Consider the following 27893-nt stretch of genomic DNA (forward strand, 5'->3'; position numbering starts at 1 on the left):
ATCATCACTAATGTTGCATCATCAAAGTTCCATGCAATTTACATATAATTCCGCAGAAATGACACTTTTCAAGTGACGTTTGGTGTGAAAACCTCTTGTACACAGTTAGACACGAGCAGCATGTGTGATGTTAACTGAAGTCTCACAGTGAGATGTGAAGGAGTTGTAGGTCATCCACACACTGGTAGTGAACATTCACTAGCATTGAAAGCATTAATGCAAGCGTGTCCCTGCCTTGTTGTCTATTGTCACACAGACAAACCATATCTCATTCCTCCTGAAGGACTAAACGCAAGAATATCATGCATTTCTTTGGAAAAATCTGCACTTTAAATGAGGATATGGTTCGTTTGTCATGACAAATGCATGCAACATTATAAACATGCGTATGACGCGTTAAGAGAGTCATGGTTTTCTTTGGCTTTGTAATTGAGGTGTGTGTGTTTGTCCTGATGTTCTGACTTTGTCCGTTCTCTTGCAGTCATGGAGATGACCTCATCGTTACGCCGTTTGCACAGGTCAGTGACCCAGGAAGCAGTGAACTCTGGGATACATCTCATCCAGCGACTATCAGGCCCTTCTGCAGTGTTAAAGTCAACATGACGCTGTTTTGCAACCCGTTTTACTTCCGTAATTTGACAAATCGCAGGATATTCAACGTGAAACACTGTAGGACGGGACCTTTATCCATTAGAGGCTGATTGGATTATAAAAAGTGGTTGGAAAATAACAGTGACGAAGAGAATCATTACAGATATTTCTTTTTAATAAATGATTATGAAAATGTATTTTTGGAATAACATGCACAAGTGAATGCTTCACAAAATGACAGGGAATGTGTATCATGTTGACTTTACACACTATTTAACATTAAAAACTAGGGATGCATCAATATAAAACATTTTGGCCGATACCGATAACCGATAATTCTTTATATTTGAAAGCCGATAACCGATATATTGGCCGATAAATAAAAAATTGTATATACTTTTTGAGAATCTTACCAGTAAAAGCCATGACCCAAGCACACAATTATGATGTTCTCATTATAATTTTATGTAGCCGATATGACAGACATGTTGCACTGAACTGTATTTTCCTTTTTTGAAGTGATTCCAATCATATTTAAAGCAATTCAGAATCATCATGTTGAACAGTGTCTCATCTGAAGGAAATAATTCATTATTTATTGGCTTTAATGCATCAGCCAAATTTTCTTATCCGGCCGATAACGATAACATTAAAAATGAATATATATCAGCCGATACTGATATAGTGGCCGATATATCGTGCGTCCCTATTAAAAACACTTTTTGACAGTATTTCAACCTTATATGTGGGTAAAGCCTCAGAATTTAAAGGAAGCTCTACTTCCTTTAAATTCCTTTAACTGTGAATACTCACATTTTCCTGACTGTGTTATTCTGTACAAGGTGAACTGCGATGGATAAAACAAAACCTAAATGACGTCTTGTGTTTTGCTCTGCTCTTGAAGGTGCTGGCTAGTTTGAGGACGGTACGGAATAACTTTGCAGCGTTAACCAACCTTCAGCAAGATCGAGCGTCCAACAAGTGAGTGCAGTTACACAGTTTTACAAGTGTCACGGAGCGTTGTTGACATGCAGCGAGAGCAGAGGAGAACAAATCACCTGGTACTTCGACTGCAAGAATCAAATGTTTAGTTATATATAATGCTTTCTGCTTTTTTCCTCAATTTTCACAGGCGATCCCCCATGTGTAATCAGCCTCCTCTCACAAAGGCCTCCTTCACAGGTGAGATTTCCCATTGGTTTTCATATTATTCCAGGAATTTAAAGGGTCATGAAACCCCGTTTCAGTCGTGAGAGACCCGAAAACTGTTTTACTTCACAATATACACATATTATACAAGGTTTATCGTAAATTACACTAATACATACTGTGCATATCCTGTGAGAGCAATCAGTTAATGCACAAATAAATGCACAGCCATTTGCATTTGTACTTAAACATATATCAACACACTTTTGTATCTTTAATCACTTTTGAGGCTTATTTTGCTACAGTATGGCCCGGTTTCACAGACAGGGCTTAGACTAAGCCAGGATTAGACCATAGATCAATTAGGACATTTAAGTAATTTTTATAAACATGCTTAGAAAAAAACATTACCGATGTGCATCTTAAAACTAAAAAGGCACTGATATATTTTTAAGATCAGTCAGTGCAAGTTTATTTCAGTGGAAACAGCTCAGACTTACATTTTAGTCTAGGACTAGTCTTAAGCCCTGTCTGTGAAACCAGGGGTATATATGCAGTTTGATCGGTTAAAGGGCCGTAAAGACCGGTTACACTCAAAGTGTGGATGAATGGCGTTTGTGTTGAAGACTCAGGATCTATTGAAGAGAAACTCTTGCAAAGCAAAACAAACACTCGTTTTTGACCCATTACCGTATCTCTCACTTACTGTGTGCGATCATCTCACTGTTTGAAGCGCCTGTCATAGGAAATCAGCGCGTGCTGTCGTGAATAATTACGCGGGGTATCTTCTCTTTGGATAACGACATGCAGTCTCATTAATAACTATGAGTCATCGATGTACTATAGTACAAGAAAACGTCACATCTTGTAATTCTGGCACACAAATTTTACTTTATTTAACTAGTTTTCTTCAATAAATTAAAACAAATGAATGGTAACATTGTCTTCTATGATGTTCAACACCCTAGCTTAGGGTTTCATGACCCTTTAAGTAAAAATTAACTTTGATTTTAAACTTTTAAACCAATTCACTGTGTTCTCCTGTTCTCTCTTGTGATTTATCAATATTGAGCATTTCATATTGAAATATCTGACTTTGGTGTTTGAGCAGAGTTTGAGATCTCTGGGGTGTTTTTCTAAGGAGACTTAAAGTCTGGTTTGCTTTGATTCTGTCCTGTTGGTTGTGTTGGATTCAGCTCTCTTGATCAAACCTGTCATAGCAGCCGTGAACCTCTAGGGAGCGACAAACCTCCTTCCATTCTGCTGTAAGCAATACATATTTCTACATTATTGTAGAAAACATGGACATCTAGTGAAAAGCTTTCCTAGATTGCTGTTATGGAGGATCAACTCTCTATTAAATACCAATAGTTTTCAAATTAGATGCATATCAAGCACATACTGGTCAAAAGTTTGTAATAATTAAGTTTTTATAAAGAAGTGACTGATAAAATACAGTAAAAACAGTAATATTGTGAAATGTTATTACAACTGGATTGGATATATTTTAATATTAATTCTAATATGTTGTTTTGCTGCTCAAGAAACATTTATTATCAGTGTTGAGAACAGTTATGCTGCTTTATATTTTTGTGGAAACCGTGATACACTATCGTTCAAAAGTTTGGGGTAAATGTAAGGAATTAATATATTTATTCAGTAAGGATGTGCTAAATTGATCAAAAGTGACAGTAAAGATAATTCTATTAGAAGCAAATGCTGTTCTTTTGAACTCTATTGAGCAAAAAAGCCTGAAAATATGTATTATAGTTTCCTCAAGAATATCAAGAAATATCAAAATTGATGGTAATAATAAGAACCATTATTAATAATTGAGCAAGAAATATAAATAAACACCAAATCCTCATATTAGAGTGATTTCTGAAGGATCATGTGACACTGAAGACTGGAGTAATGATGTTGAAAATACAGCTTTGATCACAGGAATAAATTACACGTTACTATATATTCACATAGAAAAGTGTTATTTCAAATTGTAATAATATTTCACAGTTTTTACTGTATTTTTTTTGTATCAAATAAACGCAGCCTTGGTGAGCGGAAGAGACTTACAAAAACATAAAAACCTTCATTATTACAAACATTTGACCAGTAGTGTAGGTCTGATCTTTGTGAAGAAGTAAACATAACCTGCTCTGACATTGGCGAATCTTTCACCCGGGTCAAAGCTGATATTAATAGACATGGCGCAGCTGGCAGCCCATCAAACTGACACGATACTCGCATAAACACGCCATCTCGCTTTCACGCTCGGCCAGAGACGTGCTTTCAGTGCCGGAACACACGTGCCGGAGCAAGACGAGTCCGTCAATCAAGATGCTCCCCATCACTCGTCCACAAAGCCTGATATGGAGACGCTCGTAAACATACACAACTCACATCTGCGTTTGAGAAAGGAGAAAGTGAAGCCCTTTCATCAGTGGCACCTGATTGGCTGCTTCTACACTCTACAAAAACACTGGGCAACCCAAGGGCTGGGTTAATATAGGACAGAACACATGTTGGGTTAATTTTACCCAGCAAATTGGGTTGTTTATTTAACCCAGGATAATGGTTTGATTCATTTTCACTATAATACTAACTTCTTTTTTTCTTTTTTACTTCATACATACAACTTAAATCCTCTAATTAAACACACAACCACTGGTTTGCATGATAATGCCTTTATTTCATATTTTATGAATACATATTGCATACATTTAAGCTCATTTAACAAATATTAGAAGTAAAAATTAAAACAAGTGTAATGGACGAGTCTGTATTCCTGTTTCCACCGTAACGCTCGTGTCGTGTTCAGCGGTTCACTCGTAGCCCAACATATGCTGTGACTGATTCCAGAACCTGTCCAGAAACAATCAGTGTACTGTTCTGAGAACATATCTAATTATTTATATTCTGTATCTTTTTTTGAATAAAATCATAAAATGTTAGATGCGCCCCTGTATGTTGCTTTGCATAAGATTAAATGATGTACAGAACAATAACGAAATTATAGATAAAATAAAATGTGCGCAAATCTGTATTTTACAGCAGACATGCGCCGATTTGACAGAGCTGCGCTTCTCTATCCTGAAGAGGTCGCAAAAACCCCCCGCAGTAAATAACTCAACCCATGGGTTGTTACGGCTGACCCAAGATCTGGGTTACTCAAAAACTACCCAAACACTGAAAAAATTGACCCAAAAGGCTCAACCCAGGATTTGGGTTGGAAAGTGTATATATAAAACCAAGAGGCTCCGCCCCTTCTAATGATCTGACAGTGGTGATGGCATAAACATGGTCTGAGGAAGACAGAAGGACTCAGAGAATGCCCTAGTTTCAGCCCTGGCGCCGCTCATCTAGGTGATCTGAAGGTGTTTGCGTCAGCCTCGGCTTCTGTTTCCCACGCCTGCTCTCTCACTATTACTGGAGAGGTCTTGTGTATTTGAAGAATGCTGACCCACTGACGGCTGACATTAAGGGTTTCTCAGAAGCCGTTCGGCAGCTGGTGGCTCTGGGTGATTTATCTGAAGAGCTTCACACATCTCTGACCTGTTTGTGTGGTGTTTGAGGAGCTCATATGGGTCAGTCCTTTACCACAGTGATTAGCAGCACAAGACATTAAACATCAGCAATGTGGGTTTACCTGGTGTTTACATGCAGTTTACTCCAAGGTCCCAAGATATATTTCATATTTAAATAGAGCCTATTTTAGGTCCATTCAATTTTTTTATTATTTATTTTTTACTATTACTGCCCTTCAATATATAATCAGCGTCATTACTCCAGTCTTCAGTGTCACATGATCTAATATGATAATTTGCTGCTCAAGAAACATTTATGATTATTATCAATGTTGAACACAGTTGTGCTGCTTCATATTTTTGTGGAAACCATGATACATATTTTTCAGGATTCTAGTTCAAAAGAACCATTTATTTGAAATAGTGCAACAAATAGTAGCCAATAGTATAAATATATAAGTGATGTCCAGGTTAGAAAATTGACATCTTCATGCTTTATTCAAATACCATTAAAAATGTGTTATAGATTTTTTAAGCATATTGCATAGTTTTGCTTAGAGTCCATTGTTTTAATAGTGACTATAACGCAATGAAACATGACAAATTGTGCCGACATAATTTTTGGCCAGAATGTCATACAAAGAAATTATGAACACATGCAAAAACAAGAACTCATTATTTTGTAGTCAATAAATGCTTTTTAAATTGTTTTCAATGAATAGTTTTTCTATGCATTTTTCTTTTCTTTTATTTTTTTTTTGCATAGTAAAATAAAACCTGAAGCTTTTGCTTTCCCTTTTCTGCCAAGTCATTTTGTCAGATAAATACCTTAACCAAGTTTAGTGTTTTGTTCTTCCCTCATATTTAAAAGATATAAAATATTTCCCTCATATTTTGATAGTTTAATCAAACTTGTAGGGTCATAAAATAGAAAAATCTCCTCCAGACATCACGTTTGGCCATATATATATCACGTTAAAGTAGGATTCAGAATATTTGCAACAGGCTGGAAAAGAAATGCATAGATTTAGCATATTTTTCCTTTTGATTTTGGGTAAAAAAAAAAAAAATCTTTTGACGTCCCTGAATTCCTTTATTGTGACCGCTTAGCATTTGGTATTTGCTGTCTAGTGTTCAGTGCAGTGTGTTGCGAGTCCACTCCACAGTTTAGCGTGCGCTCAGTCCCAGCAGCTTCTGAGGGGCCGGCCTCTGGTGTCGCACTGAACACAAGAAGAATGCCATTGACGTCAGAGGAGATGTTGTCAGCAAGGACAGTGGACCCCTGCTCTTGAATTCTCCTCAGAGTGATTGAACAGACGTTTGAGAAGAGGGCTAAAGATATGGGGGGGTTGAATGCCACACATGAAGTGATTTTCCCTTTTTAAACCTTTCATCTATGCATTTTCTCCTTTTTTTTGTTGCATTTTTTCTTTCTGTGTGGGGCTAGTGCGTCACCCTGCTGCGTTTCCCCCGTAGACCCTTGAGTTACGATGTTTCTGACCCGTGCGTGAGGTTGGGCGAACGCTATGCAGAGCTGCATGTCAGATTCACTCAGTGTGTTTCTCTAAAGGTTGCCCTGTAACAATAGCAGCAAGATCCTGTGACCGCTGAAGTGTGCGGTGTGATTGTGTCACGCGTAAGCACGCTTGTTTTGATGAAAGATGGTCTTGTAACTTCAGCACGGCCCTGTGTAACTCAATACACGCACAGTACGGGTTATTGTTTATCACCGGTGCGGTATGAACACATGCGCGTCCTGTGACGCAGGTTCAGGTTTTAAACGCACTAGTCACAACTGCAAAGCCCTGACATAATCCAGGATTATGAGAGAAAAAAATGAAATGTGGCCCTGAACGGATCGGCGACTGCATCAGTCCCATAACGAGGATTAATTTTCAGTCGTAATCTGCGCAGATTGACTGTCACGTAATCTTTAAGCATCACAGTGAATGTCAGCTTGTCTGCGCTGGAATGGAGTACAGCTGAAGTAAACAACCTCCCAGGAGCATTCTGGGACATGAAAGAGCAGTTGCTATCTCAAGCAATCTGTCTATCACGAGTAAAGCGACCTCTCCCAGTCTGATGCTAATCGCTCTCCTGTGGATGTGGGTGTTTGCTGCACATTTACCCCGTTTGTTCAGCTCTGCTTTTGCTTTAGAGACTTGCTTGTGTGTTCATGCTATCTACTATTTCTCTTAGGGCACTTTTGGCCAATTCTGATCACTGAGAATGATTGTTTTAGACGACAACTGATATAATGACCAATATTGTTAATTTTGAGCAAATATACAGGTTTGAAATCACATGCTTCGTTAGTGAAATGAGGCTTGATAGTGAAAATGAGCAAAATTTGCTGTAGAAAAAATGTAAAAAGCATAAAAAATTTGAAACTTTTGAAACATAATTTAAAAAGAGATGCAAGAATATTAGTTTAAAATGTGTTCAGCCTTATCAGACTGATATAGATCATTTTTACAACCCAAAAATAACTAGATATGATCACGTATTTATAAATCTTTTTTTAATTTGACATTTTTCTATTGTTTACCTCATCTACTGTAATTGGTTCGTGATAGGCTAGAGTGATTTCTGAAGGATCATGTGACACTGAAGACTGGAGTAATGATGCTGAAAATTCAGCTTTGATCACAGGAATAAATTACACTTTTAAAGTATATTAAAATAGAAAACCATTATTTTAAATTGTAATAATATTTCACAATATTACAGTTTTTTCTGTATTTTTGATCAAATAAATACAGCCTCGATGAGCATAAGAGACTTCTTTCTCTTTCTTCTTAATAAAAATATGAATGTTTCCAAACTTTACGGCACTGTCCATGCTGCATACGTAAATTGAAATTAAACATTATACAGTACATCAATAGACATTTTATATACAGTATACTGACACGTGTTGTGGTTAATTTGATCTTGCTTTCAGATGTTGTGAAACTCTAGTCCTGAGCCTAACCCTAACCTCTTGCTGCATGCATTTTTAATACATTTGTAACAGAGATCCAGCTCTTTTTTGCTGACAGCAGTGAGTCTGCAGGGATGCTCCGGCTCCGGCGCTCCGGTCCACATCTTGCGTCTCTCTCTGCGTCGTGCTCTCCAGCTCTGTAGGTTTGTGGTTTCACAGGAAGCCGCTCATGTTTGTGTAAAGCAATGCCTCCTATGTCATGTCTGTGTAGCTGAGGTGTTGCGCTCTCACTGTGTCGCTTGTGCAAGCTCTTTTTTTTTCCTTTTTTTTTTTTTACGACTCGCTCTCCAGGAACGCCCGTTGCTTCACATAAGAGTCTGGATCTCTGACTAGGGGGGCTTTGAAAGCCGGTGGGAGGTGCTGAAAGGGGGATCCTTTGCATTTTCTCTCTTTTGTTGATGTGAGACAGAACGTCAGCTAAAAGACATCTGAAGTTCATGGACCTGTGGAGGAGACTGATTATAAACCAGCGCGTGGATGTGAAATTATCACGGCGGGTCGATAGGAATCATTAGAAGCGGATTACGTCGGGATTCTCCGTGCTTGTATATGTGTGTTTTGTTTTCTAGGAGCATGGGGCTCTGGTGCGCGATACACCAGGAGCCCTTCACAGCTGGACTGACAGCGCTGTGACTCGGTTTTATTGTTTCGACCGGATCAGGAGTTAATAGAGGGCAAGGAGCATCTCGCATTTGATCCGCTATCCCTGATCTTTTCAGCACAGCATGAAGAGTCACCCATGTGGACATCCCAGCATGGCTGTCTACGATGTGGACGATGTTCGGGAAGCCTCGGCTAGCCCGGTCAAACGCCTCAAAACTGATCACCCCCTTCCCTGTCTCCCTCCAGAGGAGGCCTACCAGAAACTGGCCACCGAGACCCTGGAGGAGCTGGACTGGTGCCTGGACCAGCTGGAGACCCTGCAGACCCGACACTCCGTCAGCGAGATGGCCTCCAACAAGGTGAGTCACGCTTAAACTTACCACCTAACACATGGCATTTACACACCTAAGAAAGAAGGGCTTCCCTTGAGTTAATGTCATTACTGACGCCCAGGGGAACTCAGGTAATTGGTGTGATTTTGGCAGGGCTGTTGGCTCACAGATGAGAGACGTTATCAGGTAGCGTAGAGCCAAGATGGCTGCCCCTGGGGGGGTGCAATTTCAGGGAGATACACACACAAGTCATGTACGTGCAAGGATTGTCCATCACGTATCCTGACCATCATTCAATGCAATTCTCCACTGTGTGAGTATAAACGACTGACACTGGTTTCTGTTTATGCATGCGTGGATGTGTGCGTGTTCCCATGCTGGAGTCGTCAGTTTAGACCTTTATCCAGACTGAAGCATCATTGTCATTGGGTCTATTGTTGTGGGAGGGAGGTCAGATTGCTGGGGATCATGTTTAGCATTGCTGACGACTAATGTGGCACAGTACTGCCTTCTCCACCAAAGCTTCCCTGTTTAGAGAAATATGTGTTTTGATGTATGTGTTTGGAGCAGGTCTGTGAGGAGGGGTACTGAAGGTCATGAATTATATTGCACATTGGAATTAGGTGATATAATGTTTGCTGTCATGTAAAGGTCGACTGCCTGCTGCTGGACTTTGGTGCATTGAATAAAAAAGTCTTTCCACAAACTAGATTTTTTTTTTGTGTGATTTTCTAAAGAAAGGTTTTTGCCTGATTTGAGGCTAGGGTGTTGTGGATTGTTGCCAGGGTGTTGCTATGTGATTGCTAGAATGTTTTGACAAAGAGAAAATCTCTGACAAAGACATCTCTCACTGCTCTTGACTGAATAACTTTTGTAGCTTTAGTAAGGATTAATTCAACTTATAATTTATACTATGCAGTGTTTGATAATTACATTTCTATTTGTCTATTTACCTGTTAGATCTACCTGAGAATCTGACAGCGCTGTTAACAAGGTTACATAGGTCAAAAACAACCAAAACAAATCTGAACCATCCTGACAGGACCAGTAGAAGAACCCTTAGCGTTGAGTCCTGATATATGAAAGGCACCGCTGAATGTGACATTTATTATAATGGGTTTATGTGAAGATTGTTTTAAGATCGCTTAAATTAAAAGTAGTTATATTTTTTAATGCCTATTAAATGATAGCTTTCAATTATACTGTGATGTTGAGTGGTTATTATTAATGGCTAAATAGAGACATCAGTATCGGTATCAATGATCCCGGCCTTCTTTCATAAGAAGATGCCATAAAACAAATATTTAATATATACCATCTTTATGCAAGATAGATATATATAGGTGTACACGCACACACATATAGGTAGATAATAATGTTAGATAAATATATATTGTTAGTGGTGTTTATATTATGTGTGTGTGATATATATATATATATATATAAATTATTTTACACCAATCAAACAAAGCTGTATATCATTAGATGTATGTAACGTGTGTTTGCCTACAGTGTCACAAAGCTCGCTGCCGAGACGCTGCATGTCTAAACTAGCCCGGGCATGACATCATAGCGTTGCGAGTGTTTAACGTTCATACACAGGCTACGATATGCACTACCAGACGCATGCTACATCAGTGTCCCCTTATTCATGAGCATACAACATGTGCTTTAACATCGCAGGCCATAATAAGTGTGTTCAGAGCTACCCTAAGATGCTGAGATGTTTGCTAGCGGACCTCATTAACCTTTCGGATGGGTGTCTTTGTGCCGAATGTGGTGCGTGTGTGTATCGTCTGCGCTGCCTCTCCACACACACTGCAGGGCTCAATTTGTCTGCGTTGCCATGGCGACTGCAAGCATGTGGGATCCTGCACAAGCCTGTCTGTCTGCGCTGTGACAGGGCGGGCATGTTGTTGCTGTGTGTGTACTGTAGGTATTCTGTTCATCAGTATGCAGCGTGGCAGGCCTATGCCGGTGATTCCTGAGCATGCTCAGTTCATTCAAAAAACAAACCATAAGACTGAGAGGCCTTATAAACGAGAGCTGGGTTGTGTAATGCAGAATGCCTCACGCACTTGATCATCATAATCCGATGCGAAGAGATGCAAATAAAGCCATTGCTCAGAAATGAACTCGCACGGCGAATGCAAATTCAAGTGTGTTATCTGATCTCTGGTTGCTTAGAAGTACCTTATTGCATAACATATATTGTGTCTTTAAACATCCAATGATTCTAGTGAAAGTACTGGCAGTGTTTATTTAGCGATATTAGGAATCAGACTCATCTCTATGGACTATGAAAACAATCCAACATCAACTGACTAATCCCATAATCCCATGACTATGGCTCAAGTTTAGAGGATTTTATAGATTTAAACAAACCCCTAATATAAGACATATATGTTGAGCACGTCAACACAATGGCCAATCAGAGGTGTTCAAGAATCCGTTCAAAACGCTGGAGGGAAATGCTGGTATCGTCACATTTTTAAATTTCAGTGCCGACTTGGTACCGAAGTCAGTACTTTTTGACAACTGTAGTTCACATTCATGTTTAGAATATCATATCGCGTCTTTTGCGCGCTCAAGTTTGTTCAAATGTAGGCACGCGGCAAGCGCGCTCATAATTGAAGTGACGCGCTAATTTTTTTACCAGGCGCAACGAGATGAAAAAAATCTAAACTTTTCAGAATGCCGCAAATGCACCGCAGGTCATGTGACAGGAACCAACCAATCACCCCTTTCCATAACAACACTGAAAGCTCAGTCACCATGAAGGATGGGGGTGCACCCAAACACTACTAATAAATATAAGCTAATGTGTAAATGTCAGTAATTTATATTTTTTGACTCATTCTTTTTATAAAAAATTGTTTAAAGGCTGAAATATGAGGTTTATCTTTATATAAAACCTTTTTTTGTCAAAACTTTATTTGAACTTGTACATGTTAGTAGATAACATGTTGCAAGACACTCTCTTAAAATCTGGCCATCATTTTTAATGGTATTTTAATGTTTACGTAAACAAAATGTGCATATTGATGCTAATCAATTTGTTATTTGCTTTTTTTTCGACATAAAACTTGTTGAATTGACTTCATTCTGTAGTTTTAGTACTTTTTGAACAGGATTCTGTGATAACCGTGATAATTTTGGTCACTTTAATCATCTCATCATTTCCTCTCTAGTTATGATCAACTATGATGATTAACTAAAATCAACAATAATTGTGTTTTTACAGTATAATATGCAAAAGTACAATTTTCTATTAAAAAATATCTACCTCTCCCTCTCTCTCACACACACACATCAGATAATCCTGGATAGATAGAAAGATAGATAGATACTCTAATGATCCCAAGGTACTGTAACTATCTATCTAACTTGGATAATGCGTCGTGTAGGTCTTAAATTTCAATCTTTATGGTCTTAAAATGTCTTAAAAAGGTCTTAAATTTGACTTACTGAAACCTGCAGAAACCCTGATAACACTCGCCGAGTGCCAAATGCAAATAAAAATTGGTGTCGCCAATATCTATCTATCTTTCTACTAAGTTAAAGACTTCCCATTACAGCAAATCTGGAGTTAGCAACTTCCCTTCCGTGAATCCTCTTCAAACGCCAGTGCCAGGGGTGCAGAGACCCGAAAGAAGACAGACAGGAGGAAAATGAGACGTGTGGGTTGAAGAGGGGGGTTTGGCGTAGGGGATGAGGGGGTATCTGTGGCCAGTGGGTTTCTTGAATGATTTGGATCCTGCACGCGCTGTGGTAAAGCCTCTGGCGTCCCATTGGTCCTCTCTGAAGCGGCGACCGCAAAGCACGAAACGTTGAGCGATACTCAAAGAGTTCGCCGATGGCTTTAATCAAGCCCTGATCCAGCCAGAATTCACTTCACAGAAAACCACACAGAGGTCTGCTTCCTCACTAAAGAGGGAATATAATTTACATCTTGCATGGCATTACGGCTTTACATGAGCAATACACACATATAATATGTCGTTGTGACCTAAAATCCAACATGCAGCAGTTCATCAGATTTGGGATTTGTGCACTTAAGATGTTACTTCATCTAGTTCCAGGATTCAATTAGCATCCGTCAAATCTGTTTGGAATTATGTGTTATTATGAGTGTGCATGTTCTCAATAAAACTTGACGTGGCGATAATTAGATCTCCAGAAATAGCATTGCCTTTCTGATGATGAGCATAAAGAGCTCCCGGCAGATTTTGGGGTGTGGGCCGAGGTTCGGCATGACACCGGCCTTGACCTGCAGCCAGACTCGACCACACTCCCTCCAGTCTATAATCAATCATAATCATAATCTGCTGTCCTGTATGGCAGTGTTTCTTACAGGATCCTGTTTCACCTGCAGTTTTTGTGGTTCAATCATATCACTCACTCTAGTGGTGGGCGACAAAAATGTACAGTTTCAAAAAAATTATTTTTGCTGGAAATCCAACCCCTAAAATAGTTTCTATATAATATTAAAGCTGCAGTCCGTAACTTTTTTGGGTTAAAAATTATCCAAAATTAATTTTTGAGCAAGTACAGTACATAACCAGCCAGTGTTCAGAACTCTCTGCTTGCCGTAGCTCGATTCAGAACGGTAAGCTTGTAATAATGTTTTTAACTCCAGTGGTTCTGGTGGATTCCCGCGGGAAATTCGAGCATGTGTTTGCGTCATCACGTCACATCTGTCCACATAAAGAAGAGTCTCGGCTAGTCGGCTATGAGTGTGAGGATGCTGGAGATTTATAGCCTTTTCTCACAGCACTTGATATAGTTAAAGCGTAACTCTCGCCAAAATGCAACCTAGGGTCTTTTTGTTAATCTACCCGAGGCAAACTTTCATTTAAAAGCATAATTAGAATGGAAAAAAAAAAAAAACTTTGTTTACCAAAAATAAAGATTTTGAACAACTCACTGTCTCTGTGTCCGCCGGCATTTTGTCAGTCAAAAATAGTCGATCTCCGAATGCGAATGAACTGACTCTGAATTTTAGTATCGCTTCTTATATGAGGATCCTTTTTCAAATACAAGGTCAATATTGATTTTCACTAACGACAAAACAACAAATTATCCGTGAATTTATATGGAACTAAGCTTTAGGAGCTTTCCATCTTTACTCTCCTCCCTGTTACGGTGCATTCGGAGATCGACTATTTTTGACTGTCAAAATGCCGGCGCTACAGTGAGTTGTTCAAAATCTTTCTTTTTAGTAAACTCTGTGTACACACACAATGTTCTCAATGCTGGAGTTCATGTGTAGAGCCCCTGGTGATACTTCCAGCACAGTTTCATGTTGTGTCGAGCCTTCTTAGTGTTTTAAAAATAGCCATTTTGATGCTATCATAGTCGTGTCCCATGCACTCCCATTCAAAAGGCAATTTGACCGAAAATTAAAATACGGTCAATCTTAAAAGTGGCGTTTCCATTATAATTATGCTTTTAAATGAAAGTTTGCCTCAGGTAGATTCACAAAAAGACCCTCGGTTGCATTTTGGCGAGAGTTACGCTTTAAACATATCAATTTGATGGCGGATCCAGAAAGGTTCAAACGACAATCACCAACTGGAGATTCACCCTCTGTAAAATGCCAAAGACTTCGGACTTCGGAGCGGCTACAGAATAAAAGAGACTGCAACCGAGCAGAAAACAAGGATAATATCGGAAGGGCTTTAAATGTAAATGTTGTTAACATTAACAATTTGAGAATAAAGGTTAATTTGCACGGTTTGATGTGATATGATAAGCGATCGTTAGATTTAATCGGCGTGATTTACTGCAATGCTTTTTTCCACTTAGTTGCTCAAAACAAAAGTGGATGTTACTTGTTCAGGCGACATTTTCCAGTGAAAATTCTTACGTTGGTCATACTTCCAAAAAGTAGAATCTGTGATTGCGAATGAAAGTATCCACACCGGCGGCGACTGACAGCCGCACGTTCTCCTCACAACATTGGATTCGTCCGCGCTGTGCCGTGCCGAGGCACAACCCACGTAAAGCTGATAATTCCGTGAATAACTGCAATTGCAGATTTTGACCAGAGATGGCGACAAAGAGGAAAAACTACAGACTGCAGCTTTAAACACTCAAACACTTCCCGCTCAGATTACTTAAGAGTTTGATTCAAACTGATTTATGAACCTATTTGACAGATTCTTTGAGAAGCGGCTCAAAAGTCACCAATCAGACATCGCTAGCTATGTTTCCATTCAAAGCTGCGAATTTAACTTATGCGCAAAATTGGAAAATCACATAAAACATTTCAACCACCATGTGTTCAAGAGAACAAAATTGGTGCAAAATATCTGTAATAAAAATGGAAGTTGCTGCAATCCAGGAGAGCCATGCGTTCGGATGCTGGTGTTTGTGAATGCAATCACATGAGACGCTTCCGGGAGGGAATCAAACCAAATCATTTTGATGACAGACTGATTTCAGAATGATCAAGCCAACATTTGAGATGCTGTGCAATGCATTCGTCCAGTTATCCAATCACATACTCTGTTGAGGCAAGAGTTTTTTGCTGCGAATCGAGGGATTTATTTGGTAAATGTGTTTCCATTGTACTTTAAAAAAAAATACATCCATCTCAATTGAGCGCATATGTTTTTAATGCACATTTTTAAAAACTTGCCGTTTCCATCCATCGTTGTTTTATGCAATATCCATTAAAAAAAAGCTATTGATCATTTGCAACCAGTGAAAATCTAACATTTTCTGACTGCAAGCTTGCAACTCTCTAAAATGTCTCTAAATGTAATTTAAGTATTATTAAAGGGAGTTCTTGGTTATACAACAGTGATAAATCGACATACACAGAAATTCTCTCAAGCTTTATTTCCTTGTATATGATGAACCACATAATATCTTGCTTTGCATAAAGAAATGCTTTGACGTAATACGCCACCGCAGCGGACTCATATTTCTCCTGATAATATAGCCTCAATGCCAAATGGTAAAGGCTTCAGGTTCATTATTCAAATCAGCCACAAACAAATCCCACCAATGGCTATTGCTTTCATAAAAGATCTGATCTGTCCATTTGTTTTTCAAATGAGAGCATCAGCCCTGGCCACATGAAAGCCTCGTGTCATGCTTGGACGGGGGTCGATATCTCCATATGAATGATGGCGTATTGTTCCAGACATGTTTGTTTTATTTTCAGATCTCCAGTTTAGCAAGTGTCATCAAAGACACACTTCTGATTAGCCTTTGAATTTAAGTGGAAGTGGACGTTACCTAGAGCCTGTTTATTAGCAGGTCAATATTTACACTAATGCAAGTTTGTTTTACACTAATAAAGAAGTTTAACTACTTCCTCACACCAGGCTGTACTTTGGTGTAATGGCAGTTTTTTGATGATTGGTCATTTCAGTGGCAAATGTTGATGATTGCATCAAAAAAAAAAAAAAAAAAAAATATATATATATATATATATATATATATATATATATATATTAGGGCTGTCAAACGATTAATCGCGATTAATCGCATCCAAAATAAAAGTTTGTTTTTACATAATATATGTGTGTGTATGGAGTATAATTATTTTCTATATATAAATACACACACATGCATGTATATATTTAAGAAATATTTGCATGTATATACTGTGTATATATATTTATATTATATATAATTTATATTATATATAAATATTTTATATATAAATAACACATTTTTCTTAAATATATATGCATGCGTGTGTATTTATATATAGAAAATAATTATACTCCATACACACACATATATTATGTAAAAACGAACTTTTATTTTAGATGCGATTAATCGTTTGACAGCCCTAATATATATATATATATATATATAGCTTTATCAAATAAATAAAAGGAGAGTTATTTTATCTAAAATTATTTTATTATTTGAGATGATTTTTTTTTTTTTCTGGAAATGAATCCTAAAAATGTGTTATATATTTTATTATGTATATTTTTTAAAGTCCAGTGTATTTAATATTTTATTTTATTTTTAATTGAACATATTATATTTAAATTATTTGTATTATTCATATTATAATTATAATATTATAATTGAATATATTCAATTATTTTTATTTTATTTGAATTCATGAATGTATTCATTTTTATTTTTTTTGATAAAATATTATCAATAAATTAATTAATTACAATAAAATTGTATGGAAGCGCTTCAATGATAGCATTAAAAAATAAACTATGTACATTTTTATATTTTTTATTTAATATACTGTATATTAAATAAAAAATATAAAAATGTACATAGTTTATTTTTTAGTGCTATCATTGAAGCGCTTCCATACAATTTTTTTATTTATATTTTGTAAGTCCAGTGTATTTAATACTTTTTTAAAATTCTGTTTATTTATTTTCAATTACATATTTTATTTAAATAATTTGTATTATTCATATTATAATTGATATTCATAATCATTTATTATTCATAATATAATATTATTCATATTATAATTAAAATTTTTATAAAAAGTACTAATAAAATATATTAAATAAAAATAATTAAATATGCATATTCTATTTTTTAGTGTTACGATTGAAACGCTGCCATACAATTTTGTTATGTCTTTTTTTTTTAAGTCCAGTTTAATACTTATACCAGTTAAATGTATTAATTTATTTTATTTCAATTATAAATAATACTTAATTATAAATTTATATATATATATATATATATATATATATATTTGAAAGTATTAATTAAATATATTAAATAAATAAAAAAATGTAAATTTAATTTTTTTTTTATAAAATGTGTAAAGTTATCATTGAAACACTACCATACAATTTTACCAAAAAAAAAAAATTCTCAAATTGCATAAAAAAAGCAAAACAGAAATTGATTATTATCTCTCGACGTTGCTGAAGCTTCCACTTCTGATTGGTTACTTAGTGCCAATAATAACGGCCAAATGTTTTACAAGGACCAAATGTGACCCTGGACCACAAATCCAGTCACATGGATACATTTTTGTCAATAAATAAGCTTGCCATTAATGTATGGTTTGTTAGGATAGGACAATATTTGGTCGAGATACAACTATTGAAAATCTGGAATTTGAGGGTGCAAAAAAATCAAAACATTGAGAAAATCTCCTTTAAAGTTGTTCATTTATGTTGGCGATTGTGCAGAATTCACTCACAAAAATACATGTTTTATATATTTACGGTTGGAAATGTACAAAATATCTTCATGGAACATGATCTTTACTTAATATCCTAATGATTTTTGGCATAAAAGAAAAATCGATAATTTCGAGCCATACAATGTATTGTTGGCTATTGCCACAAATATACCCGTGCGACTCGTGACTGGTTTTGAGATCCAGGGTCACATATTATATCTTTCTATCTATCAATACTTGTTATTAGAGATAACGTGATCAGATACACCTCCTCTGACGAGTCGACTGAACACGATTCTACCAAGTACAAGGTGAGCTGTGAAACCAGTGTCCATCTCTCCCTCTCAGTGCTGAGCTGTGATTGGCTGAGCAGAAGGGGCTCGATTATATACACGTCGCAGTCCCAAATTTAGAAGGTGTCGAGCAGCACAGTGTCTTTCTCACGCCGAGTCTGCCAGCCTCCACTCCTCCATCACACCTCAACCTGATCCGGAGATGCAGATCTTAGCCTGAGACCAGAAGCGTTCGCGTCACATTGCCTGAAGGATTTAGGAGGGCTTCGTTTCTTGCTTTTGTGTGGTTTTGAAGCTTTAGCGAAGATGCCTGAAGCGAATTACCTGCGCTCAGTCTCATGGGGATATATAAAGGTATGCTTTTTCCTAAAGATGTGCAACTTAAAGTAGCAAAACGTTAACTAAACAATCAATTTTGGCCTCTCTGCATTGACCGTCGTTCTTTAGTTGTGGGTTTTGTGTCGTCATGAACTGATGCATTCAAATAATGTGCGGTACGCCACATGTAAATTATATGCAAATTAGCAGAGATTAATATTTTATGCAATGATCCACACAGGACAGTGTGTGACGGGTGTGAGAAAAAAACGAGTTTTTGATTTTTTGTGTGATGTTTTGAAGGCTTTAGCCGGGTCTTTACACATATATTCTTTATGTGTAAACACATATGTCTTTACACATATATATTCAGTGTTAATGCTGTGTTGTTGAAAATCAGTGCATGTGTCATGTAAGACTTTTTTTAGGCAATGGCAAATTTGTGCGACACTGAGTGAGTCTGAGGGGAAAAAAAAGATTTTTTGTGCATTGCAACATTATTTTCATATATTTATTATCACAGACAGCCTTGTGAAGAACATAACTATTCCGTATTCATCATGAAATTATTTTCATGATAAATAAGCATTTTTAAATCCAACCTAAAACAATTTTTTTTAGGTTTGTTTTTTCTTGATGGTTTCAATTATTGTGTTTCTGTGTTTTTTTTCTCTCTTTGTATTTTTATTGCCTAAAGTGCCTTGAGAATCTGCTTTAAAGGCGCTATGTAAAATAAAGTTTGATTATTATTATTATAATTTATTCATGGTGGGATTACAGGTTCACACGTCTCCTAAATGTACCTGATCTCTAGGTTTTTATTTAAAGGTCGGCTGTTTTCAAGCTGATTAGAATAGAAGGTTACAGCTGATTGATTTCTTCATCGTCTATGTGTCAGCTAATCATAAAGCATTACTGTGACTGATTAAAACTGTGTTTTGTCTTGTCTGTCTAGTTCAAGCGGATGTTGAACAGGGAGTTGACGCACCTCTCTGAGATGAGCAGATCTGGTAACCAGGTCTCAGAGTACATCTCCAACACATTTTTAGGTAAACCGTCAATCACGAAAACATCAATGTCAGTGTTATCGTGAGTTTCGGGACGCTCACGCTCTCTCTTCCCTGTCCGTTCTCCTCCTAGACAAACAGCACGATGTGGAGATGCCCTCCCCGCAGATGCAGAAGGAGAAGGAGTTGAACAAAAAGACCATGTGTCAGATCAGTGGAGTGAAGAAACTCATGCACAGCACCAGCCTCACCAACTCCAACATCCCTCGCTTCGGGGTCAAGACGGATACGGAGGAGTCCTTAGCCAAGGTGAGCGAGTCTTGTGTTGGAGAGCACTTCAAACCTCAGTCATCTCAATTGAATCCTGATTGGATCTGATCAGAGACTCTCGTAGTCCTTGATGAAAGGTCATTTTTTTGTGTGTCCGATGACGTGGATGGATGACGTGGAACTGGAAAGATTTTGTACCCTGCTGAAAAGACCAGCTTGGACCAGCATGAGTTTCCATGCTAGTTAGTGTCACGCTGTTCACCAGGAAGCTTATCGACCGGCATTTCGACCAGGAATATCTCGCTGGTTATGCTAGTGTTTATCAACACATTCATGCAACATATGCTGCTCTTTTCAGCAGGTTTTTCAGATCAGTTTCCTCAAATTAACTGGTTTTCATAAAAACAACTCATTCCAGAACATTGAGTGGCTGTTATGAAAGCCAAACCAACATTTATTTATTTTAATGCATTTTGCATATGGATTTAGTCAAGCCACTTTTATTTATATAGCACTTTATACAATACAGATTGCTTCAAAGCAGCTTCACATTAATAAACAGGAAAATGTACAGTACTGTGCAAAAGTCTTAGGCATGTTAATACCCCCCCCCCCCAAAAAAAAATGGCTTTAAGTCAGTTATTTATATCTTTTGCTGTAGTGTGTCAGTAGGAAATATCAGTTTACATTAATTGTAATAATCCAGTGAGATTTGTGTATGCACAAGGAGTCTGACAACAGCCGGTGTGATCTGATCTCTCCATCATCGAGTCCGTCTGTGATTACATGAAGAAACAGAAGAAACTGAGACAGACTAAATCCAGAAGAACTGCGGGAACGTCTCCGAGACGCTTGAAGAAACCTTCCTGCAAAGCTCCCTGAAAAACTATGCGCAAGTGTACCTGGACAAAAGCCGTTTTAAACGCAAAGGGTCGTTACACCATATATTGATTTGAATTAGTTAATAGAAGTTAAATCATAAATAAATTCAATTTGTGATTTCATTTTTGAAAGCATTCCCACTTTACAGCATTTTAACACAAGTGCCAGTGCTTTTCACAGTACTGTAGCTTTGCAGGAAGGTTTCTTCAAGCGTCTCGGAGACGTTCCCGCAGTTCTTCTGGATTTAGTCTGTCTCAGTTTCTTCTGTTTCTTCATGTAATCACAGACGGACTCGATGATGGTGAGATCAGATCATCCTGGCTGCTGTCAGACTCCTTGTGCATACACAAATCTCACTGGATTATTACAATTAATGGCAAAAAGAATGTTTGGAAATGTAAACTGATATTTCCTACTGACATCCTACTACATTAACATGCTTAAGACTTTTGCACAGTACTGTATCAATTAAGAAACTCATTCAATTTCAGTACTAAAGCAGCTTTTAAAGTACAATAGTGTAATTTTCAGCTTAATTTAGAAGTGTTGATTCAACTCAGTTCAATAACTCTGTCAATGTTGCAGTGTTTATTAATTATTAAGCAAACCACGATGTGAAGCAGCTCTACAGAAGACAGCAGTGCCGTTATTCAGCTCAAGTCTGATGTGGTTATGAAAGCGTTCAGTTTGGTGGCATCACACACAACAGGACGATCTAATGATGTGCTGCTTTGTTTCAGGAACTGGAGGACGTAAACAAATGGGGCCTTAATGTTTTTAAAGTCACAGAGTTTTCAGGCAACAGGCCTTTAACGGTGATGATGTACACTATATTTCAGGTGAGACCAATCGCAAACATTCACCAATGACCTTTACTGATAAACATCTGACACGGTGTCCTGACCAGACGTGTTGTGACAGCGTGACGTGCCGTTAAAGGCGTCTTTTACATCTTAATCAGAGTTTTTGTCTAAAACCGAAAAGCGTTTCTATTTCTGTGACGTCGCGGCTGGAACAACATATAATATGACAATGATAATCTCAGGTACTGATTATGTGCTTTATTTCATCTTAAAATAATTGAATGTGAGTTTTAATATCAGTTTGCGTCTCTTTTATAGCCAAACTGAAAGCGACAATGTATAATTCTCAGATCATGAAAATAAATGAGACTGTGAACAAGTGTGCTTTATAACAAAGAATGTTTCAGTCACTCAGTATGTATATTTTAATAATGTTAAAATTGTGTCATATTTATGAATTTGATTATATACAGATCACTCCCTCCACATGCTCTTCTGATTGGCTGTGATTTTGGATTGATTACTTGCAAATGCAGTGCGATACAGAGAGACTCCGCCCACACTCTCTTCTGATTGGCTGTGATGTTTGATTGATTTGGTTGTGAGTGCAGTGCGCTTGCAGAGAGACTCCGCCCACACTCTCTTCTGATTGGCTGTGATGTTTGATTGATGTGGTTGTGAGTGCAGTGCGCTTGCAGAGAGACTCCGCCCACACTCTCTTCTGATTGGCTGTGATGTTTGATTGATGTGGTTGTGAGTGCAGTGTGCTTGCAGAGAGACTCCGCCCACACTCTCTTCTGATTGGCTGTGATGTTTGATTGAGTTGGTTGTGTGTGCAGTGTGCTTGCAGAGAGACTCCGCCCACACTCTCTTCTGATTGGCTGTGATGTTTGATTGATTTGGTTGTGTGTGCAGTGTGCTTGCAGAGAGACTCCGCCCACACTCTATTCTGATTGGCTGTGATGTTTGATTGATTTGGTTGTGAGTGCAGTGGGTTTGCAGAGACTCCGCCCACACTCTCTTCTGATTGGCTGTGATGTTTGATTGATGTGGTTTTGAGTGCAGTGCGCTTGCAGAGAGACTCCGCCCACACTCTCTTCTGATTGGCTGTGATGTTTGATTGATTTGGTTGCGTCTTATAGTCGTGTCGTGTCTGGTGTAGACAGACAAATTGCTTGTCACTGGAATCTCATCGCATCTGGTTAGGACACGGTGTTACTGTGCACAATTCATCAGTGCATGTCATCAAAAAACGTTTTTTTACCTCTAAAAAATAGCATTAAACAAAAATAAAATACCTTACTTTCCATGATCCAATCAAATTCTTATAAATCAAATTGAGTCCCGCACTGCATTATTGTAACATGCTGTGAGAATTTAAAAGCGTGTTTTTAATGGATGTTTGTATTCGCTTATCTCTCCGTTCTCTTTCCCACAGGAGAGGGACTTGCTCAAAACATTTAAAATTCCCTTGGACACTTTCATAACGTACCTGATGACCTTAGAAGACCATTACCATGCTGATGTTGCGTATCACAATAACATTCATGCTGCTGACGTCACCCAGTCGACACACGTGCTGCTCTCCACGCCGGCTCTAGAGGTGAGACCCTTTCCACCCGCAACATTCATGGAAACTACAAAAAACGGCTCATGTATTGACGTCACAACTGTGAATATTGACCGCCCACATCAACACATGATCAACAACTGAGCATTGATGGTCATTTCACATGCGCAGAGGTCCATAACAGAGGGTATTTACATATAGAGGGTGAAAATGGACATGGATCAACTGGATTATGAATGTTTTTAGTGTAACAAACCTTGACTGACATTATAATTGTATTAAGGCGAGACACGGCAGGCAAAAACATCGTTTTTTTTTCACTGGTCAGATTTTGGGATATTTGTCTTCAATAACATGTCTTCTTTCAGACTTGTGGTGAAAAAAAGTCCGAAATACACATTTAGGTCTTTATTTTACTACACTTTTGTCTGTTTGCGTCTGTAGATTTCTCATAAATTCCACAAAAGTTGGCGTTGTAAATCATCCCGTTGCTCCCTGTCATCACACACACAGTTAGAAAGCTCTCTCTCTCCTGTACAATGCTGTCAGATCCAAATATGGTCATTTCCTTTTTATCAGCAACCAATCGTGAAAGTAAAAGGGCTGAATGCGCAATCTCATTGGCTGATATTTAAATCTTTAAAGCCTGTTTTCTCAAAATGACTTTTCTCTCATTCTCCAAGTCTGAAATCTCCACTTCAGTAGAACCTATATACACCAAACTCTCCAGTCTTGTACCTAGTTATATTATGAAGACATTTACAGAGGGATTTGTAAATATATTACTCCTTAGTTTGATTTATATAACATTTTATTCCAAAAAACATGGCGAAAATCAATTTTTTAAGGCTATTGACAGTATGTTCTGATTTACAGGATAACAAAAGTAGATCTTTTGGGAAAAGTTTTTCCCATCTAATATGTGAACACAATGAAAAATTCATTTTTAACCTGGCTTTATCCAATACTCAGATTTCATTTTTTAAAATATATGCAAATTAGCGCATATTTAAATAGATAATGCATAATTTGCATATTTAAACATTAAATTACATAAAACTTATAATACATTTTTTTCTCATCTTAATGTAGGTAATCAACTGGGAAAGTTTCATGGTGATATCTGCTAGTTAAAAGTTTTACCCTATTGACCTGTAGTGTCTGGCCTTAATGAAGGTCATGTGGTGGAGGTAATGTCTGCTCTGACCACACTTCCGCATGTTGTTCTCTTTCAGGCGGTTTTCACAGACCTTGAAATTCTCGCTGCCATTTTCGCCAGTGCAATTCACGACGTAGACCACCCGGGCGTCTCAAACCAGTTCCTCATCAACACCAGTAAGTGTGCTTTAATACAAACTACATCCAAACAGCTGAGCACATGATACATATCATTAACATGAACAAAACATTGCTGATGTATTTGATTACCTGTTACTGGATTAGGCCATAAATACTATTAATTATAATAATAATAAAGCTTTTCTGCAGCCATGCTTTTGGTGAAAATTGTTCAAGGTTAAATTATCAAATTATTTACATTTCTAAATATAATAATATCCTTATTTATTTAAATGTGTAAACATAATAATGTAATTTTTTATTTTTTTAAATAATAATCTAATTATTAAAATTGCTTTAAATAATGGTCTAATTATTTAAATGTGTAAATATAATAATCTAATTATTTTTTGTCTAAATACTGTATAATAATCTAATTATTTAAATATCTAAATATAAGAATCTAATTATTTAATGTCTAAATATAATATGATTTTTTTTTAATATCCAAATATAATAATCTCAAAGTCTAAATATATAATAATCTAATTATTTAATGTTTAAATATAATTATACATTTGTTAAAATATCTAAATATAATGATATATTTTTTTAAATATGTAAATATAATAATTGAATTATTTAATGTCTAAATATATATTTTTAAATATCTAAATATAATCGAATTATTTAAATGTCTAAATATAATAATCTATTTGTTTAATATATAAATATAGTAGTCTCATTATTTAAAAGTCTCAATATATCAATCAAATTATTTAAATGTATAAATATAATAATCTCATTATTTAAATATAACCTAATTATTTAAAAGTCTGAATACAGTCTCATTATTTAAATATCTAAATATAATCATTTAATTTTTGTCCAAAAAATAACAGAAAAAAAGTGTTATTTATTCATCTTTATTTATGACTATTCATAATTGAGCAATAAGTATGAATATATTTTTAGAAAATAGTAAACAATAAAAAAAAAAAGATCTAAAAGATGTAATATTGACTTAATAGTTACTTTGACTGAAAGGCATTTTTCGACCAATCAGCATCCAGAAAGGGCACTGTGCATTTTATAAATACCAATATATGTATTTAAAAGCCTTTGTGTGGTAATGGATGATTTATATATTCAGTGAAACGGTTCACAGCGGATCGCTGTTGTGTATTGACGAACTAAATCCCATCAGCTCTGAGACAGACAGACAGACAGCGCACATCTGTCCTCAAAACCACTTACATAAGTTTATCTAGACATCAGCAGCACTGATATGACACACATAAACATGTGATACACACGTCACACGCTGTAATCTCTGGCACACAGTGATGGAGTCCTGCTGCTGATGCAGAGATTAGCACAAGGTTATGTTGATGTATTGTGTGTGTGTGTGTGTGTGTCCGCAGACTCTGAGTTGGCCCTCATGTACAACGACTCATCGGTGCTGGAAAACCATCATCTGGCGGTGGGCTTCAAACTCCTGCAGGAGGAGAACTGTGACATCTTCCAGAACCTGAACAAAAAACAGAGACAATCGTTGCGCAAGATGGTCATCGATATCGTACGTTCCTTCAAACCACATCTAGCGGGTTTTTGGTTTATTCTGAAGTCTGGCTCACGGTTTTCTCATGCGTTTCTCCAAGGTCTTAGCGACTGACATGTCCAAACACATGAACCTGCTGGCCGATCTGAAGACGATGGTCGAGACGAAGAAGGTCACCAGTTCTGGAGTGTTGCTCCTGGATAACTATTCCGACAGGATACAAGTGAGGAAGCACCACAACTTCTGTCTCGGCCAATGGCGTGAATTGGGGGCGGGACTGTGTTTTTGTTGACCAATGGTGTTTAAGAAACCCATTGGATCATTATCATTTATTTGTTTAATGACGATAGATTGGAAATTAGAACTTCTAAAACGACAGAATTACTTTTTTTTATGACAATTATGATTTTTCGCAAATGTAAAATAAAGTTCTTTCAGCTCCATTTGATACATTTTACATTATTTTTTAATTCATAGAACTTCTATAACCATCTAATGGGATATAAATAAGTTTAACATTTATTATTTTAACGTTTAACAGATTTTTTATTATATGCATGTAAGCTTTGTTTCTGCCAGAGAATAAAACCATTTAAAAGATAAGCTTTTTATCTCACAAATCTGACTTTTTTTCCTCAGAATTGTAAGATATAAACTCCGGGAAAAAAGACTGACTCTTTTCTCAGAATTGAAAAAGTTTATATGATTTTTAGAATATTATATGATAAGTTTTTATATTGAGTTTATATCACAATTTTGACTTTTTAACTCGCAATTGTCACGCAAAAGTTTATTTTGTATTCTGTGGCGGAAACAAGCTTCCATAATTATGATACTATAATCTGTTGTAAATATAGAGTGAAATATAAAGTGTAAATGAAGCAGAAATTGCACATTTATAAAACTTCGATGACTATCTAATGGGATATTAAATAGATAGACATTTATCATTTTAATATTTAGCTTATTTTTTAATATGATACTGATTTGTTGTGAATATAGAATGTAGTTTTCATCTGTATACAATATTTAAATAGCAAATTAAGCAAAAACTATACCCAGTAAATTCTATTTAACTCTTGAATAACTTATTTGACATGTAATGAGTCTGAAGCTTGTTACTGAAGTGTGTGTTTGTGTGTGTGTCAGGTGCTTCAGAACATGGTGCACTGTGCGGATCTCAGTAACCCCACCAAACCCCTGCAGCTGTACAAGCAGTGGACGGACCGCATCATGGACGAGTTCTTCAGTCAGGGCGACCGCGAGCGAGAGCGAGGGATGGAGATCAGCCCCATGTGTGACAAACACAACGCCTCGGTGGAGAAGTCTCAGGTACCAGTGATCACGCCATCAACCCGGACACAAAAGGGGCCGTTAGCTTTGTATATACTTAAAGGAGAACTCCGGTCAATTTTAACATTGAGCTCATTTTTTTGTAAATGTGGAGTGCTGTCAATACAGAGAACAACGACAGAAATCGGTGTTGCCTACACCGTGTTATCCTCTTTTTAAAATTTGCACCCTGTTGACTTCAATGGGGCAAGTACTAAACCTGCTTTTAGGCTCTTAACATCCTTGATGTGTCAT

General features: G+C 36.9%; 1 protein-coding gene across 11 annotated transcripts in view; it reads left to right on the forward strand.

The window, feature by feature from the left end:
* Positions 1-27893, forward strand: part of LOC307152273 (3',5'-cyclic-AMP phosphodiesterase 4D-like) — a 296084-nt gene that overhangs the window by 264518 nt on the left and 3673 nt on the right. For 10 of the 11 annotated variants that reach the window (XM_079860768.1, XM_079860771.1, XM_079860772.1 and 7 more), the window contains 12 exons: positions 482-518; positions 1496-1572; positions 1724-1773; positions 9097-9209; positions 19891-19984; positions 20076-20251; positions 21835-21933; positions 23336-23500; positions 24703-24802; positions 26170-26324; positions 26407-26529; positions 27456-27638. In XM_079860768.1, the coding sequence (XP_079716894.1) occupies positions 482-518; positions 1496-1572; positions 1724-1773; positions 9097-9209; positions 19891-19984; positions 20076-20251; positions 21835-21933; positions 23336-23500; positions 24703-24802; positions 26170-26324; positions 26407-26529; positions 27456-27638 (1372 nt within the window). Of the gene's footprint in view, positions 1-481; positions 519-1495; positions 1573-1723; positions 1774-9096; positions 9210-18784; positions 18972-19890; positions 19985-20075; positions 20252-21834; positions 21934-23335; positions 23501-24702; positions 24803-26169; positions 26325-26406; positions 26530-27455; positions 27639-27893 lie in introns of those variants that run through there. The other variant, XM_079860770.1, reaches the window with a different exon arrangement.

The sequence above is a fragment of the Squalius cephalus genome, assembly GCF_949319135.1.
Source record: "Squalius cephalus genome assembly, chromosome: 24".
NCBI classification, from domain to species: Eukaryota; Metazoa; Chordata; class Actinopteri; order Cypriniformes; family Leuciscidae; genus Squalius; species Squalius cephalus.